The 15121-nt window shown below is 44.6% G+C and overlaps 1 protein-coding gene across 3 annotated transcripts; it reads left to right on the forward strand.

Moving 5' to 3' along the window:
• Window positions 1–259: 259 nt before the first annotated feature.
• Window positions 260–14242, forward strand: MFSD1 (major facilitator superfamily domain containing 1). 3 transcript variants are annotated; one of them, XM_051781857.1, is made up of 17 exons: window positions 260–447; window positions 1156–1208; window positions 1576–1688; window positions 2025–2067; window positions 2489–2556; window positions 2983–3091; window positions 4581–4683; window positions 5335–5433; window positions 6495–6606; window positions 7104–7160; window positions 7765–7921; window positions 8538–8635; window positions 9391–9503; window positions 9972–10019; window positions 10434–10494; window positions 12574–12688; window positions 12917–14242. In XM_051781857.1, exons 1-17 carry the CDS (start codon window positions 276–278, stop codon window positions 12974–12976), a joined length of 1581 nt encoding a protein of 526 aa, XP_051637817.1. In that variant the 5' UTR covers window positions 260–275; the 3' UTR covers window positions 12977–14242. The 3 variants fall into 3 exon arrangements, with proteins under 3 accessions (XP_051637817.1, XP_051637818.1, XP_051637819.1); XM_051781858.1 differs by lacking the exons at window positions 12574–12688; window positions 12917–14242 and adding an exon at window positions 11661–12413; XM_051781859.1 differs by lacking the exons at window positions 12574–12688; window positions 12917–14242 and having other exon boundaries at window positions 10434–10498.
• Window positions 14243–15121: the final 879 nt, after the last annotated feature.

The following is a 15121-nucleotide window of genomic DNA, read 5'->3' on the forward strand; positions in this document are numbered from 1 at the left end:
GTCTGGACCTCAAACTTTCCCTTTTCATATATTTATTTGTTCATTTATTTGTCCGTCCGTTTACTTATCCATTTGTCTGTCCATACGCTTATTTATTTATTAAATATCTATCTATCTATTTATTTATTTATTTATCTATCTATTTATTTATTTATTTATCTATTTATTTATTTATTTCGGTTCCCCTCCCGAAGGCCTCACCCCCGTCCCCGCTGCCATGGTAACCGCGCACGTGACGCGTGGCTCACGTGCCCCCCTCACGTGACCAGGCAGCGATGGCGGCGGAGGAGCAGCGGGCGCTGCTGGACGGGGACGGGGATGGGGACGGAGGTGGAGATGGAAATGGGGGATCCCCGGCGCCCCCCAGCACCCTGCCCGCCGCCTGCGACCCCCGCCGCCTCCCGCACCGCCTCATCGTGCTCTCCCTCATGTGCTTCCTCGGCTTCGGTGCGGGACGGGGGGGGGCTCGGGTTTGGGGTGCCAGGGTGGAGGAGGCTTGGATTTTGGGTTTGAGGTTGTGACTCGGGTGTGGGGGGCTCGAGTTTGGGGTGCCAGGGTTTGGGGGGGTCGAGCGTGGGGAGTTGGGTCGGGGTGCCTCGGGTCTGGGGGTGCTTGGGGTGCTCAGGTGTGGGGTGCCGGGTGGGGGGGATGTCGAGTTTGGGGTTTAGGGTGGGCGTGCTCTGGTTTGGGGGGCTCGGAGTTTGGGGGGCTCAGGTTTAGGGTACCGGGGTTTTGGGGGGCTCGGGTGTGGGGACTCGGATTTGGGGTGCCAGGGTGGGGGTGCTCGAGTTTGGGATGCTTGGATTTGGGGTGAGGGGTGCTCAGGTGCGAGGGACTTGGATTTGGAGTTCGGGGTAGGGGGTTCTTGGGTTTGTGGGTTTTGGATTTGGGGTACTCGAGTTTGGGGGGCTTGGGTTTGGGGTACTGGGATCTGGAGTTTGGGGTGTTGGGTTTGGGGAGTGTTCAGGCTTGGGGTGTGCTCGGGAGTGGGAGTGGTGGTAATGTTTTAAATAAAATAAACGTAGGTACAGGTCTGAACTCCGAGGCAGGGTTTGGGGGGTGCTGAGTCTGGAGTGCTGGGTTTGGAGTGCTGGGTCTGGGGTGCTGGGTCTGGGGTGCCAGGGCAGAGCTCTGAGCTGTTCCTTCTCCTCTCAGGCAGCTACTTCTGCTACGACAACCCTGCAGCTCTACAGACACAGGTTCAGAGGGTGAGTGACTGTCTGGGGGCTTAAAAGGGACTTCTAAAAATGAGAGACAGTGACCAGGAAATCCTGGCTGTGAGGGTGGGGAGGCCCTGGCACAGGTTGCCCAGAGAAGCTGTGGCTGCCCCATCCCTGGAAGTGTCCAAGGCCAGGTTGGAGCAACCTGGAATAGTGGAAAATATCCCTGATGTTGAACAAAATGCATTTTAAGGCCCCCTCCAGCCCAGACTAATCTGGGATTCTGTGAAGTACAGACAGTGGCCAGGTCAGAAAGGTCACTTGTTTCTGTGTGGTTGTGCTCAGATCCTTACTCTGTGTCCCTGCAATTGCCTTACAAGTAATGACTTCTTTTAATTCCCCCTCCATCCCGCAGGACATGAAGGTGAACACAGCCCAGTTCATGGCTCTCTATGCCTGGTATTCCTGGCCCAATGTGGTTCTTTGCTTCTTTGGAGGTTTTCTGATAGACAGAGTGTTTGGAATACGGTGAGTGTGAGGTTTGTGTCACTCCTCTTCCATGGTTTTGCCAAACCAAAAGTGCACGTGGCCTTTAGGCTTTATAATACAAAGGTTTTCTAAGTTACAATATATTTTTTCCCAGATGATTTAGGAATTTCCACCAGCATAAATGAGCTTCCTTCCCTTTATGGCTCAAATAAATTGGCTCCAAAACCACCAGGCTGTTGTCCCTGTTTTCTAAGGAAAATGTTGAGCTGTACAATTTATTACAGAGACCTTTTATTGTTGTTTCCCTACTGTAGGTGTTTTATGGGGAAAAAAAAGACTCCAGCTCTGCATTAAGTGATTTTATTTCTCTTCCAGGTTGGGCACTATAATATTCAGCATCTTTGTGTGTGTTGGGCAGGTGAGTGCAAAGGATAATCTGAGTCTGCAGGGTGTGTTCATTAGGCAGGTGAGGAGACCTGAAATGGGAGAGCTCTGAGTTGTACTGGCTTGAAAAATGAGTGAAATAATGAGAAAGAACCAAATGTTTTATGTGTTTGATCTGAAACTACCATGTTAAGTATGATAAAGGTGATTTGAGCCCTACAAGTGTTTTCTGAGTGCAGTCAAGGCTGGGCCAGGTTGGATATTGTGTTGCCAGCAGGATTTTGAATAAGGCAGAAGGAACAAAGCCAAAAAAACCCCCAGGAATAGGAAGTGGGTGTGAAGTCATTTTGCAGGTCTGGGAGGGGAGAAGCATTTTTGTTCCTGTTGAAGATAGTCCTGTTTTGTCCCATATTGAATGGCACAGTTATAATGTTTCCTCACATGTGTGTTTGCAGGTGGTTTTTGCTCTGGGAGCTCTGTTTAACGCTGTCTGGCTGATGGACATGGGCAGGTTCATATTTGGGTAAGTGCAGAAGACCACATTTGTGCTCTCAGAGGTGAGGCCCATCTTTGTGTCCCACAAAACTGCTGCCACGTTTACACTTGGAACCAAAATTCTTGGATTTTCAAGGCCTCTGTAAAGCTGAGCTTTAGTGGCATTCCTGCTGTAACTTAAAGTTAGAAAACAAAAAATAGGAGTTTGCAAGTCTTGCAGTTATAATCACTCCTAGAATACTTAAAATCCCTTATGCTTTTAATTACTCTGAAGCCACTGCAGTTGTGTTTGGAATTTTGATTTGCCTTGCCTTGTGTCTGTGCATTAAATCGACCTGTACACACTGAAATTTCTCTGAAATTCAGTCACCTTGGGCCTGCCAGCAGCTGATGGACCTTGTTGCTTTGCCTGCTGCAGTTCATGTGTTTTCTTTTGTCCTTCCTTCTTTTGTAGGATTGGTGGGGAGTCCTTGGCAGTGGCCCAGAACACCTATGCAGTGAGCTGGTTTAAAGGCAAGGAGTTAAACCTGGTGTTTGGATTACAGCTCAGCATGGCCAGAGTTGTGAGTGTCCAGCTGTGCCTTTAATTTATGAGATTGAAGGGCTGTGGGTCATCAGGGCAGGGAGGCAGGTGGAAAACAGCATTCCTGGTGCTCCCCAGGGAGTTGGAGTTATAAATGACATGTAAACTGTTGAAGATTTGAGGTGAACAGACAAGGAAATGGGTTAATGGGGTGTCTCAGAACCTGTCAGGAGGCTCGTGGTGATCTCAGGGTGGGACATGGACCTGCTGGAGTTGTCCAGAGAAGGCACCAGGATGATCAGAGGGATGGAGCTCCCTGAGGAAAGGCTGGGAGTGTTGGGATTGTTCAGCCTGGAGAAGAGAAGCTTCAGGGTGACCTGACTGTGGCCCTTCAGGACCTGAAGGGAGCCAACAAGAAAGATGGAGAGAGACAATTCACACAGGATGGAGGGACAGGACAAGGGGGAATGGCTTCAAACTGCCACAGGGCAGGGTGAGATGGGATATTGGGAAGGAATCCTCCCTGTGAGGGAAGGGAGACCCTGGCACAGGTTGCCCAGAGAAGCTGTGGCTGCCCCTGGATCCCTGGAAGTGTCCAAGGCCAGGTTGGATGGGGCTTGGAGCAACCTGGGCTGGTGGAAGGTGTCCCTGCCCATGGCAGTGCTGCATTTCCCCTGACTAATTGCTCCTTGGCATATCATAAAATGTTGGCTTAACTGAGTGTAGCTCGAGGCTCAGGGACTACTGCAAGCTCTGATGAGTGATTTGAGGTGCTGCTCTAAGAAACTCCAATCTTTATGGCTGTTGTAGGATGGTTTTGTCCCCGTTGCTGGTTCTGGTAGGAACTGTGTGACAGCATCTCATCCTGATTTGGTTTGTTGTAATCACTGAAACAGCTGGTTTTATAGCTGGGTTTGCACTGACAGACCAGCTGAGGGAGAAGAGTGGAGCTGTGCCTCCTTTTTGGGGTTGTTTTCAGCCTCCTGTCCTGTGCTGAAGCCTTGCAGATATTTTGTATCACCAGGGTAAGGAGTGAGCTGGTCCCAGCTGGGCTGGTCCCTGTTCAGGCTGTTGCTCCTCAGCAGTTCCCTCATCTGAGCTGAGCTGGAGTTCCCTGGTGTGAGCCCTGGGATTTCAGCCATGGATCCCTTCTCTGGGGGCAGGAGGAGGGGGGAAAAAAGAAGTGCTTCTTCCTGGTGTGTGTGAGGTGGGAATCCTGTTTGCTCTGATATATTAAATTCAGCTCCATTTAGGAGCTGATGCACTGTGTGAGGTGGGTTTTATGGCACTTCTAAACTCCTCATGGAAACGCTGTAATAGTTGGGTAAAATTTAATTAGTGATGGTTTATTATTGTTACAGTGATTGCTTTGTTACAAACCAGCAGGGAATAATTTCATCCTTGTTCCTGGTGTTTAAATTCCCTGTTTAGCATCTTAACCTGTTCAATAAGCAGTTCTGCCTGATGTTCCTTCTGAATTAATATAATTGTGAAATCAATTATTCCTTACCTGAGTCTGTTCTGCCCAGGGGAGCACAGTGAACATGAACATCATGGGATGGGTCTACTCAAGAGTTCAAGATCTCCTGGGTTACACTGGTCCCAGCACTCTGGGCTTGGCTCTGATGATAGGTCAGTAATATTTTTTGATTTTGGCTTCCTGAATTTGCCCTGCATGCATGTTGATGGTTTATTAACCACTTGAAAGTAGGACAAGTATATTTGAGACTGGGGAGAGCAATTCAAATACTGTTCTATCCATGTTTCCTGTTCTTGTGCTGAGTGTGTGGTTACTGCAGCTGTTAAAATGCTGTGGGATTTCTGTGGTTGCCAAATTCAAGTTTGTGCCTCGTGGAGATAAAACATTTCACGTGCTTTGAGCGAGGGACAGACTTGAAAAATGTTGTGAGGGGGATCAGATCTTGTGTGTAGCTGTCTGATGTGTGAAAGTGGAATTTCAAAACCCTGGTGTTGGGAATAAGGCCTGGCTTTGTTTCTGTTGTGTTCTGTGCCGCTCAGGAGCTTGCCTGTGCTGAGTGGGTGTGGTGGTAATGTTTTAAATAAAATAAATGTAGCTGCACATCTCTGCTCCAAGGCAGGTGTCTGTCACGTGGGAGGGTTCAGTTTTACACCTTGTTCTTGGAGCTGTTCAGGTGCTGAGCCTTGCACATGAGACAAGCTGGGGTTAAACTTTACAGATCTAACAAAAACTACACGATTTGGGCTTGAAAGCCAAATTACACTCGAGCTGTCAACTGACCATGTGGGGTTTCCCTCTTGCAGGGGGTGTAACCTGTCTCTTCTCCCTGACCTGTGCATTAATCCTGGCTTACCTGGACAGGAGAGCAGAGAAACTGCTTTGTAAAGAGCAAGGGAAAACAGGTGAGTGGTGGGGCTGGACCTGCCCTGGGCTTCAGTCTTCTGGAGCAGCCCCTTCCAGTTCCTCTGCGCTCTGCAGGTTTGCATTTGGGGTAATCCATGGCTGCTGCTGAACATCTTCACTGTTATAATAATCATTTTTAGTTCATTTTTAACATCTTCACTGTTATAATCATAATTTTTAGTTCATTTTTAACATCTTCACTGTTAAAATTTTTAGTTCATTTTTAACATCTTCACTGTTATAATTTTTAGTTCATTTTTAACATCTTCACTGTTATAATTTTTAGTTCATTTTTAACATCTTCACTGTTATAATCATAATTTTTAGTTCATTTTTAACATCTTCACTGTTATAATTTTTAATTCACTTTTATGTCATCAGGAAGTTTTACAGTTTTAAACAGCAGTTTAACAGGCAGAAGTGCTGTCATCTGCTTTATTTATAAAAACCAAAGTTCACCCTGCTTGATCTGTTGTGCCATTGCCCCTGCTCCTTAGTTTTGGTGGGTTTGACCTTATTTTCTTTATAGGTGTGGAAAAACATGGAGCCCTTTTGTGTCAGTGTGTGTGGTGGTTTGACTTTTCCATGTGGGACAATTTAGGGCATTTAAAGAAACCCTAAATTTGAGATCCAGCTAGTAATTTGAGTTTGAATCCCAGACTAGTTTGGGTTGGAAGGGACCTTTAAAGCTCATCTCCTTCCACCCCGTACCCTGGGCAGGGACACCTTCCACAGCCCAGCTTGCTCCAAACCTCATCCAACCTGGATAAGGCTCCAGACAGGAGTTTTGGCAGCTGATCAAACATTTCCTTGACAAAGTATATTTAATTCTGCTGCATAAGACTTTCAGAGGTTTATCAGTTGGGGAGAGACAATTTGTTCTTGGCTTTGGCTCTGTTGACTGAACACTTGTATGTGAAGTGACTCCCACTGTGTGAACTGGGACAGGAGGGTGACAGGGATGTGCTTTAGCAGGGACTTGGGATCACCTGAGTGTTTATTAAGTGTGGATAATCCCAGATTTTGCCTGTGCTGGCTGACACAGTGTTGTCTCTTGCAGGTGAAGTGATCAAGCTCACGGATGTGAAGGATTTCTCCTTGTCCTTGTGGCTCATATTTGTCATCTGTGTATGTTACTATGCAGCAGTTTTTCCTTTCATAGGGCTTGGAAAGTAAGTGCCTCTCACTTATCCAGCCATTCCCCTGGAATCTGGGCAGACTTTTAACTAATTCCTTAAAAACTTGACATTTTTCTGCTGAGCTTTGTGGGAAATGCCATTGCTGAACTTAAAAAGCTTGAGGAATGTTTTATTTCCTGATTAAAACTAGACCCAGATTTAAAACATGGTGTGAGTTTGGGGTGGAATTGGGTGTCCTGTGGAATTCCTTCTGTAGTTACAAGCTCATGTCTCATTATTTGGGTTCCATGTTGGTTTTGTACTTTGGTTGTTTTCCTCAAAGTGTCATTTCTATGGTCCTTACACGAAAATGTGTGGAGTCTGCTAAAAAGCTCCTAAATTCCTTATAAATGACAATCTGTGATATTTATGTCAAAGCTATATTTAATTGTCTTGTAAACTAGGTTCTCATGTCTTTGTCTATCTTAATATTTATTTCTTGTCCTTCAATTGTGCATTTTCCTAAATCTTTTTTTTTTTTCTTCCTTCAGGGTTTTCTTTATTGAGAAATTCAGCTTCTCACCTCAAGAAGCAAGTGCAATTAACAGGTATGTTGGGGTTGATTGAAGCTGATTTAATAAGTAACACTGCCACTTTCTAGGGGTGCAGGATGGATCTTTGGGCCCTGAGCAGTGGGAGGAGGTTTGGGATCTCCTGGTGCATTTAAGTGGATAAATAGATTTCCCATGGCCCAGGGAATAACTCAGAGGTGTGGGTATGTTTTTCTTGAAAAGTCTTAGATGTTCACACTGGAAAGAAAAAACTCTTTCTGAAGGGTTTTATTTTGGTATTTAGTGATTCTCTTCTGAGTGATAAAAGCAGTTTGATAACAACACTAAATTTTTGTAGTTTGAGGATGAATTTGTGATGTGACAAAACTCCAAAAAGAAAACACTTGCTGCTGTGTGATTCCCAGAGCTCTGAGGATGTCACTCTTTCCTTGGATGCTGAGTGTTTTCATGTGCTCAGACCTTTTGGGAATTCAGAATTCCTGAGTTGGTTGTTTGGGATTTTTTTTGGTGGTTTTTTTTTTCTTATGGCCTCACATGTAGCAAGGGAATTTGGTATTTTCTCTGGAGACACTTGTATCACATAACACCTGGAGCTGCCATGACCAGAGAGTGCTCAGCTCTTTAATTTGTGTTTTTCTAGCATTGTGTACATCATCTCAGCCCCCATGTCCCCAGTCTTTGGCCTTCTGGTGGATAAACTTGGCAAGAACATCATCTGGGTTTTGTGTGCTGTGATAACCACACTGGCCTCTCACATCATGTTGGCTTTTACCTTCTGGAACCCCTGGATAGCAATGGTAACTGTTTCTTGGAGATTTATAGCTAAATGTGATAAAGCAAGCTGTGGAGTTGCTGCTGAATTATTGTGTGTGTTTTGAAGTGGAAAAGACTCCTTACTCTGTAACTAAATCACTGTGCTACATGCTCAGTTTTCTCCTAAAACTTGCTATTTTATTATATTTCTGAAGCTTATTAATATTATTTAAACTGCCCCTGTGCTGTATTGGATCTGGCAAACCTCAACAGAAATCTTCATTACTGATTTCCCCTTCCTAGGGCAGCTTCCCTGAAAAATTGCTTGTGAATTGAGGTTTATGGTGCTCACCAGTGTCAGGGTTTAAAAACAGGGTCTTTGCTTTATCAGCCGTTTTTAAGGAGTTGCAGCATTAATCTTTTCCACTTTAATGCTAATTAATAGAGTCTTTAATGCTAATTAATAGAGTTTAGTTTGTGGGTCGAAGTTTTCTCTCCTTCTAAACGTGCATGTTTATTCAGAGTGATGTTATAAGAAGTGTTGCTTGAGCTCTGGTTTTCACTTTTGGGAGAAGGGGAAGACCAATATGTTAATTTATGAGCACTTTACAGCAGAAATGCATCTCATGTGACCCGTGTTTATTGTCCCTGTGTCCCCAGTGTCTGCTGGGAGTGTCCTATTCCCTGCTGGCCTGTGCCCTGTGGCCCATGGTGGCCTTTGTTGTCCCTGAGCACCAGCTGGGAACTGCCTATGGCTTGTGAGTACCTGAACTGGGGGGTCTGTGCCACTGGGGGAGTCCAGAGGGGCACCAAGATCCCAGAGGGATGGAGAACCCTGAGGGAAGGCTGGGAGAATTGGGATTGTTCAGCCTGGAAAAGGAGAGCTTCAGGGTGACCTGGTTGTGACCTTCCAGGACCTGAAGAAGCTCCAAGAAAGATGGAGAGAGACTGTTTACAAGGGATGGAGTGACAGGACAACAGGGAATGGCTTCAAACTGCCAGAGGACAGGGTTAGGTGGGATATTGGGAAGGAATTCTTGGCTGGGAGGGTGGGGAGCCCCTGGCACAGGTTGCCCAGAGAAGCTGTGGCTGCCCTTGGATCCCTGAGAGTATCCAAGGCCAGGTTGGAGCAACCTGTGCTAATGGAAGGTGTCCCTGCCCATGGCAGGGGGGTTACACCAGATAACCTTTAAATTCCCTTCCCACCCAACCCATTCCATGATTCTCTGCAGTGACCCTGCCCCTGTACTGCTGAGCCAGGGAATATCCAGCAGTTGTGACACATCAGTGTGTCCCAATTCCCCCAGTTTACTGCAGTTCAGGAAGTCTGGTGCAGTTCAGGATGTAGGGGTGGGAGAGGCACAGAAACTTCTGCAAAACTGTGCAGTCAGGACTGTCACGTACCAGACAAATGGGGGGAAGTTCATCTCCTTGGTAGTTCAGGGCCACCAAGGATTTTTCCCTAAAAAAATAAATCTCCCCCAAGTGCTGACCAAGCTGTGTTTGTGTTCAGCATGCAGTCCATCCAGAACCTGGGGCTGGCAGTGATTGCCATAGCAGCTGGAATGATCCTGGACACAAGAGGATACTTGTTTCTGGAAGTTTTCTTCAGTGCTTGTGTTTGCTGTAAGTATTAAACACTTTGAAAACAGATCCTGTGCATTCAGGAGGCTTTATTAAGCTTTATTTATTAATATTTCCTATAAACCAGTAATAACTCCTCTCTTAAAGTTTCAACTGGGGCAATGCTGAAAGTAACTCAAACTTAGTAAAGTGTCTTGTGGTTTCTTGAAGTGACCTGGTGTAATAGTTTGTGTTTCAAAAAAATGTAGTAAAAGGGTAGACAAATAATACTTCCAAAGCTTATGTTTGTGGTGGCTGTTTATTAATGTAACTAAAACTAAAATAATCCTTTCTGAATTACCAGATTCAGTGGGAATTTCAAAAGTAATTAAGAGATGCTGGTGAAAAAACCTCCTCTTGGTTACAACTATAATGAAAAATTTTAGTTGTTACTTGGGTGTAGGTTAAAGCTGTTCCTCTGTCCTTGTTGTACAGTTACTGTCAGCTAAAACTGTTTCTTTTCTGTTCCAGTGTCACTGATAGCTGTGGTCGTGCTGTATTTTGTGAATCACCTCACAGGTGAGTGTTTGCAGCTGCTTTTGGCATCTGTAATCATAATTCTGGAAGTTCTCAAGAGTACCTGTCCCTTGGGCTCACTTGGACACTTTAAACCTTGGAATTCTGTGGAGGATACTCTTCAGATTTTTCTTTATTAGGAAAAATCTTTATTTTTTTTTTTCTGATCAAACTTGACTGTACCTGAATATCTGTGAAGATAAAAACTGAACTCTTTCCTTAGTTTGGGTCCTGACTTTGCTTCCTCACATGATTAAGAACGTGCTGCTCTTTCTCTTTACCTCAATTTATACTTTTGTAATATCACTCCCCTGATTCCTGCAGTGCTCTGAGAACCCCTGGAGTGAGTTTTGATATCCAGGCTACCAAAACCGACCAGTTTGAAAGGTTTCAAGGTGCACATTTCTCCTCTTGCAGGTGGTGACCTCAACTGGTCTGCAAAGAAAAGGGAAAAACTGCAAAAAGCAGCTGCCTCTGAGTAAGTGTCAAACCCAACAGATATCAGTGGCCTTATGAAATGTTTAACCTGAGGAGGTGAAGTAAATCCCTGTCTGGAGTCAGTCCCTTTTGCTGTTGGGATTGGATGTTATTTTCCTTCTCACCAGCCAGCAGCAGGATTTCACATTCCTGCCTCCTGTGAAGGAACATTTAGAGGAAGTGGCAGTAATCAGGTGTCCTTTCCTGGCACTCTTCCTTGCTGTTTTGCTTTATTTCAGTGGCCTTCCAACTGAAATGGGTTGAAAAAATGTTGTATTTCTTGTTTAAAACTGTACTTCATGTCTGTGGTGGGTACCTGAGCCAGCCAGCAGCAAACATCACCTGCCTTTAGTGTCAGGTTTAGCACAGACCAGTTTTAAAAGTGGCATCAAAAACTAGATCTCCCTTTAGAAGAAATGACAAAGCTGATCCCATCCATGGAATTCCAGCTGGTTGGATGAGAAGAACATGGGATTTTTCTTTTGAAATGCTTTCTGTTCTGCCCTAATTCACCTCAGCAGGTCTCAGATCTTGAAGCTGATTTGCTTTAATGTTGTAATTCCTTACTTTTTTAATAGGTAACTACAGCTCAGCTGCAGATATTGTACCTCACACAGTTTATATGTGTTTATATAATATATATATTATGTTTGGTATGTTATTATATATGTTATATTTGTCCCTGATTAATACTTTGCTAACAAGACAATGGATTTATGGACTTCTCTAAAACTGGACTGTGTAACTGTCCATATGGTGATACTTGAGTTAATCCCAAAATTCCCAAAGGAAGGTCTATCCAGGTGACTTGTGGGCTTTACCAGGGTTCTGTTTCTTGTTCTTTTCACACACCAATCTCAGGGAAAACTCAGGAAAACTAAAACCTGCTGAGTTTTCCAGCTTAGTTGTCGTGAGTCTCATCCTCCAGCCAAAAGCTCCCAGCCAGTTTTTTAATACAAATCCAACAAAAATCCCCCAAAGCTTGGAATTCTGTGTCCAAACAGAGCTGCTTCCCACCCTGCCTGGCCCAGGTAGGGGGTGTGTGTGCAACAGCTCCAGGATTTCCTGGGAGTGCTGTGGGATTTACTGCCTTGGAACACAGTGTTGTCAGGACTCTCCAGCACTGAATTTTCTTGGTTTTCTTGATAAATACTTCCTTTTTTTCAGAAAAGAAAGTTGAATAGCAAATGGCATCCCGGAGTGGGGAACACTGCTCAGCTCCATGGCAGCTGGAAGAGTGCCAGTGTTTAGTTTGCACCCTGCACATAGTTCTGGGGGAAGATTATCCACCCTCTGGGCGGGGGGGTTACATCAAATGCCTCAGGTTTTTAAGCTTTGTAACCAGTTTTAACTAATGCCAAATCATCTTTTAATTGGGTTTAGAGCCTTTTGCACTGTTGAAGCTCTGCCTTGGTGCTCTGCCATCCAAGACAAACACATTCATCTTAGGACATTTTCTGTCAGACTTTCTCTGCTGCACATGTTGGTGGGGGGGAGATTTCTTCATAAAATGTTATTTTTCGTTGTGGTGAAGCTCATCCAGAGCTTGGAAACAGGTCACTGTTGCTGCTTTTGTCACTGTCTTAATGCAAACCACTGTCTGAAGTGTATTTACAGCTTGGGGTCTGGTTCTCCTTAACACTCACATGGAACAAGAGCTACAAATGCTCTGGTCAAACTGCCTTTTTTTTTTGTAGGAGATTTAAGAACTCTGCAGGCTGCTGAGCAGTCTCTTATTGCCTTCTTGACAATTGATTCTGTTTGTATTGTAATCTTTATTTCAAGGGGTGAAACTTGTTTAATAGCCAGTAAAAGCTGTTACAGAAGCTCACTGAGCACGTTGTAATCTGGGAAAAAAAATCAGAAGGTTTCTCTTTCTACTGAAATCTTGGAGTCTGAATAAAAGGAAACTGCAGAAAACAGCCTCTCTCTTTCTTTATGTGGAATTGGAGTTACCCAGACACATCTCAGTGTCATTTAATCTGATATTTAGATTAAAAATAGGTATTAAAAATAAACCTGCGTCCACCAGGGGTTTGCACTGCCAGTGCAAATGTCTTAAACCAGTTTTCTTTTCCAGAGCAGAAGAACAGGAGAGACTCAGACGTCAGAATGAAGATGACTTGGCTAAATTACTGCCAAAAGCTGATGACTTTAGTTTAAGGAATAAATACCTCTCCAGACTGGGAGCTCAGGTATCAATAACGCAGCAGAGGGCTTAGAAATGAGGATAGAACAATGAGATCTTTATTTTAAGAACTTGGATGTTGTTTCTAAGAGCCAGCAAATCACCCTCTCCCTGCAATCCAGAAATAATAGTAATTAAACACCTCATGAAGGGAATGAACCAGTGGCTGGCCAAGCAAATAAGTTGAGGAGCGACTTCTCGTGATCCATGATGTCTTAATTTTATTGTTTTGCAGCTCCCAGATAATTACTCCTCCTATTTATCCACCCTGGCCCACAGAAGCGTGTTGAAATAGCAGCTTGTCCCTGTGGAAAATCAGGAATGCATCGAATTTCCTGGGACACAACAACCCCCAGCAGGAGCAGGACGATGCTCCTGTGCCTTGCTGCAAGACTAGAGCCTAGTTTTAAACACCCAGCTTAAATCCTCCTTGCACTGGGGGTAATTAGCAGAGACCCTGATGAGGAACCATCTGACTCTTTGCTGGAAGCCCTGAGAACCTCCTGCACCTCCTGTCTGTGAGCAGCAGCCAAGGCTGCACCTCTCTGGGGTCAGAAATGTGAAAATCTGATGGAACCGCTGTGAGGTGAGCCCTGGTGGAGCTGGGGCTTGTTCAGCCTCTCACCTGGGACACCTTTGCTGCTCCTGGAAATGCTCTGGTTGGTTTTTCCTGTAGAAAAACTGGAGGAAAAACTCCCAGGAGAATATTTGAGAGGAAACTCCACAATGCAGGATTCCAGTTGAGGAAGAGCTACCCCTAGCAATAACCTCATGTGAGTCCTGAATAATGTGAAAACTGCTGGATTTTTAAGAGGCTCTGCCTAAAAACCTGTGAAAAGAGTGAAATGCAAGAACTGAATTTTGCTTCCAGTAGGAAAAGTTTCCAGTTTCGTGGTGAAACTCAGCCCTTTCCCATAGTTTCTGTGGAGGGCTTAGTGCTGAGCAGGGAGTTCCTGGGAGCTCCTCCAGGGTGCATTTTGCTTGGGTTTTAATTACTCATCAAGGTAATTGGATAAGCTATTCCTAAACTGAGCTGATCTTGCCTTAAAAAGCAAGAGTGTGTGGCTTTGTGGAGCACAAGGTGTGCAGGGATGTGTTCCTTGGCTGATTCCAGCCACAAACTGCTCAGGAGCCTTTGGCAAATTGTTTGACTGCAGAGAAGATAGTTTGAGGTAATAAAAATGTTACTTTATGTGTAGAATATGTGTTTCTTTTCCTGCAGTAATTTAAGCAGACCTGGAATTCGTGGCCTTAAGATTTTGTTTTAAGAGACTTTTCAGTGGAGATTCTTTCACGTTCCTAAAAAACTAAAATCACCTCCCTTGAAGGACTAAACCAGGAGTATTTTTGGTTGATAATTCTGGATTCTGAGGGACAATTTAGGAAAACAAACAGCAGGTTGTGAACTTGCTGCTTGTGGGGAGTGGTGCCCTGACCTGGTGCTTTCTGGGCTCCCCCTGAGACCTGACCTCTGACAGCTCTGACATGGCTGGGACAGGTTGCTTTGTTTCCCTGGAGACTGGGGAATTCTGGGTCTTTTTTAATAAAAACTTGAAGTGGACACTGGCACCTGTGTTTTTTGGACTGTTCAGGGGTGGGTTGTTGCCTTTGGTGGTTGGTGAGACCCACACAGGGATTTTCTGAGCAAACCCAACTCCTGCTTCCCCTGAGAGTGTGCAGAGTTTGAGGGAAGTGGATCTTTGAGAACCAAAGGGAAAGGTTCCCCCACTGATGGGTTGATGCAATTTTCTTGGAGAAGGTGGGAATTAATTTAATTAATTCCTTGTTCTTCTGTTGCTCTTCATCTCCCCGTTCCTAATTCTGAGTGTGGTTGTAGAACCCCTCTGGTGTCACCTGCAGGTTGGTGTTTCACATGTGACACAGCAGAAACCCTGGACTTAATGTTTCATTGAGCTTTATTTTCAGTTCCTAGATTCTGTTCCCTTGAGCATCCTGCTAAAATCCTGGGGTGGATTTCTGCAAATGGGGGAACTTCCCATGTGAGCTGCAAACCCCCTCCAGGCACGATCTGAGTGTGGAAAAGGGGCTTAGCCCTCCCTGGGTAGTGATGCAAATATTTTACTATATTTATTTACTTTTAATTATTTAAATATTTATTTATGATGCAAATATTTTACTATATTTATTTATTTACTTTAAATTATTTAAATATTTATTTATTTTACTATATTTATTTTCTATATTTACTATTCTGAGATATTAGATATCTCAGAATCTCCTTTTCTTTGGAATTATTGCACCACTTTCTTCATAATCTGCTTTATGGATTAACTGGGAGCCAGTGCCCAAATGGCTGGGGAGCACTTTTGGAAGTTAAGGGAGGTGGCTGAGATCGTGGTTGGGGGGACAGAGGTGGGAAGGGACATTTATCCCAACAGATATTCCCGTTTTCTGGGATATCTGTCACTAGAGGTCAGCA

The sequence above is a fragment of the Manacus candei genome, unplaced genomic scaffold, assembly GCF_025592945.1.
Source record: "Manacus candei isolate 608988 ecotype Guabito, Panama unplaced genomic scaffold, ASM2559294v1 h1tg000015l, whole genome shotgun sequence".
Taxonomy (NCBI): Eukaryota; Metazoa; Chordata; class Aves; order Passeriformes; family Pipridae; genus Manacus; species Manacus candei.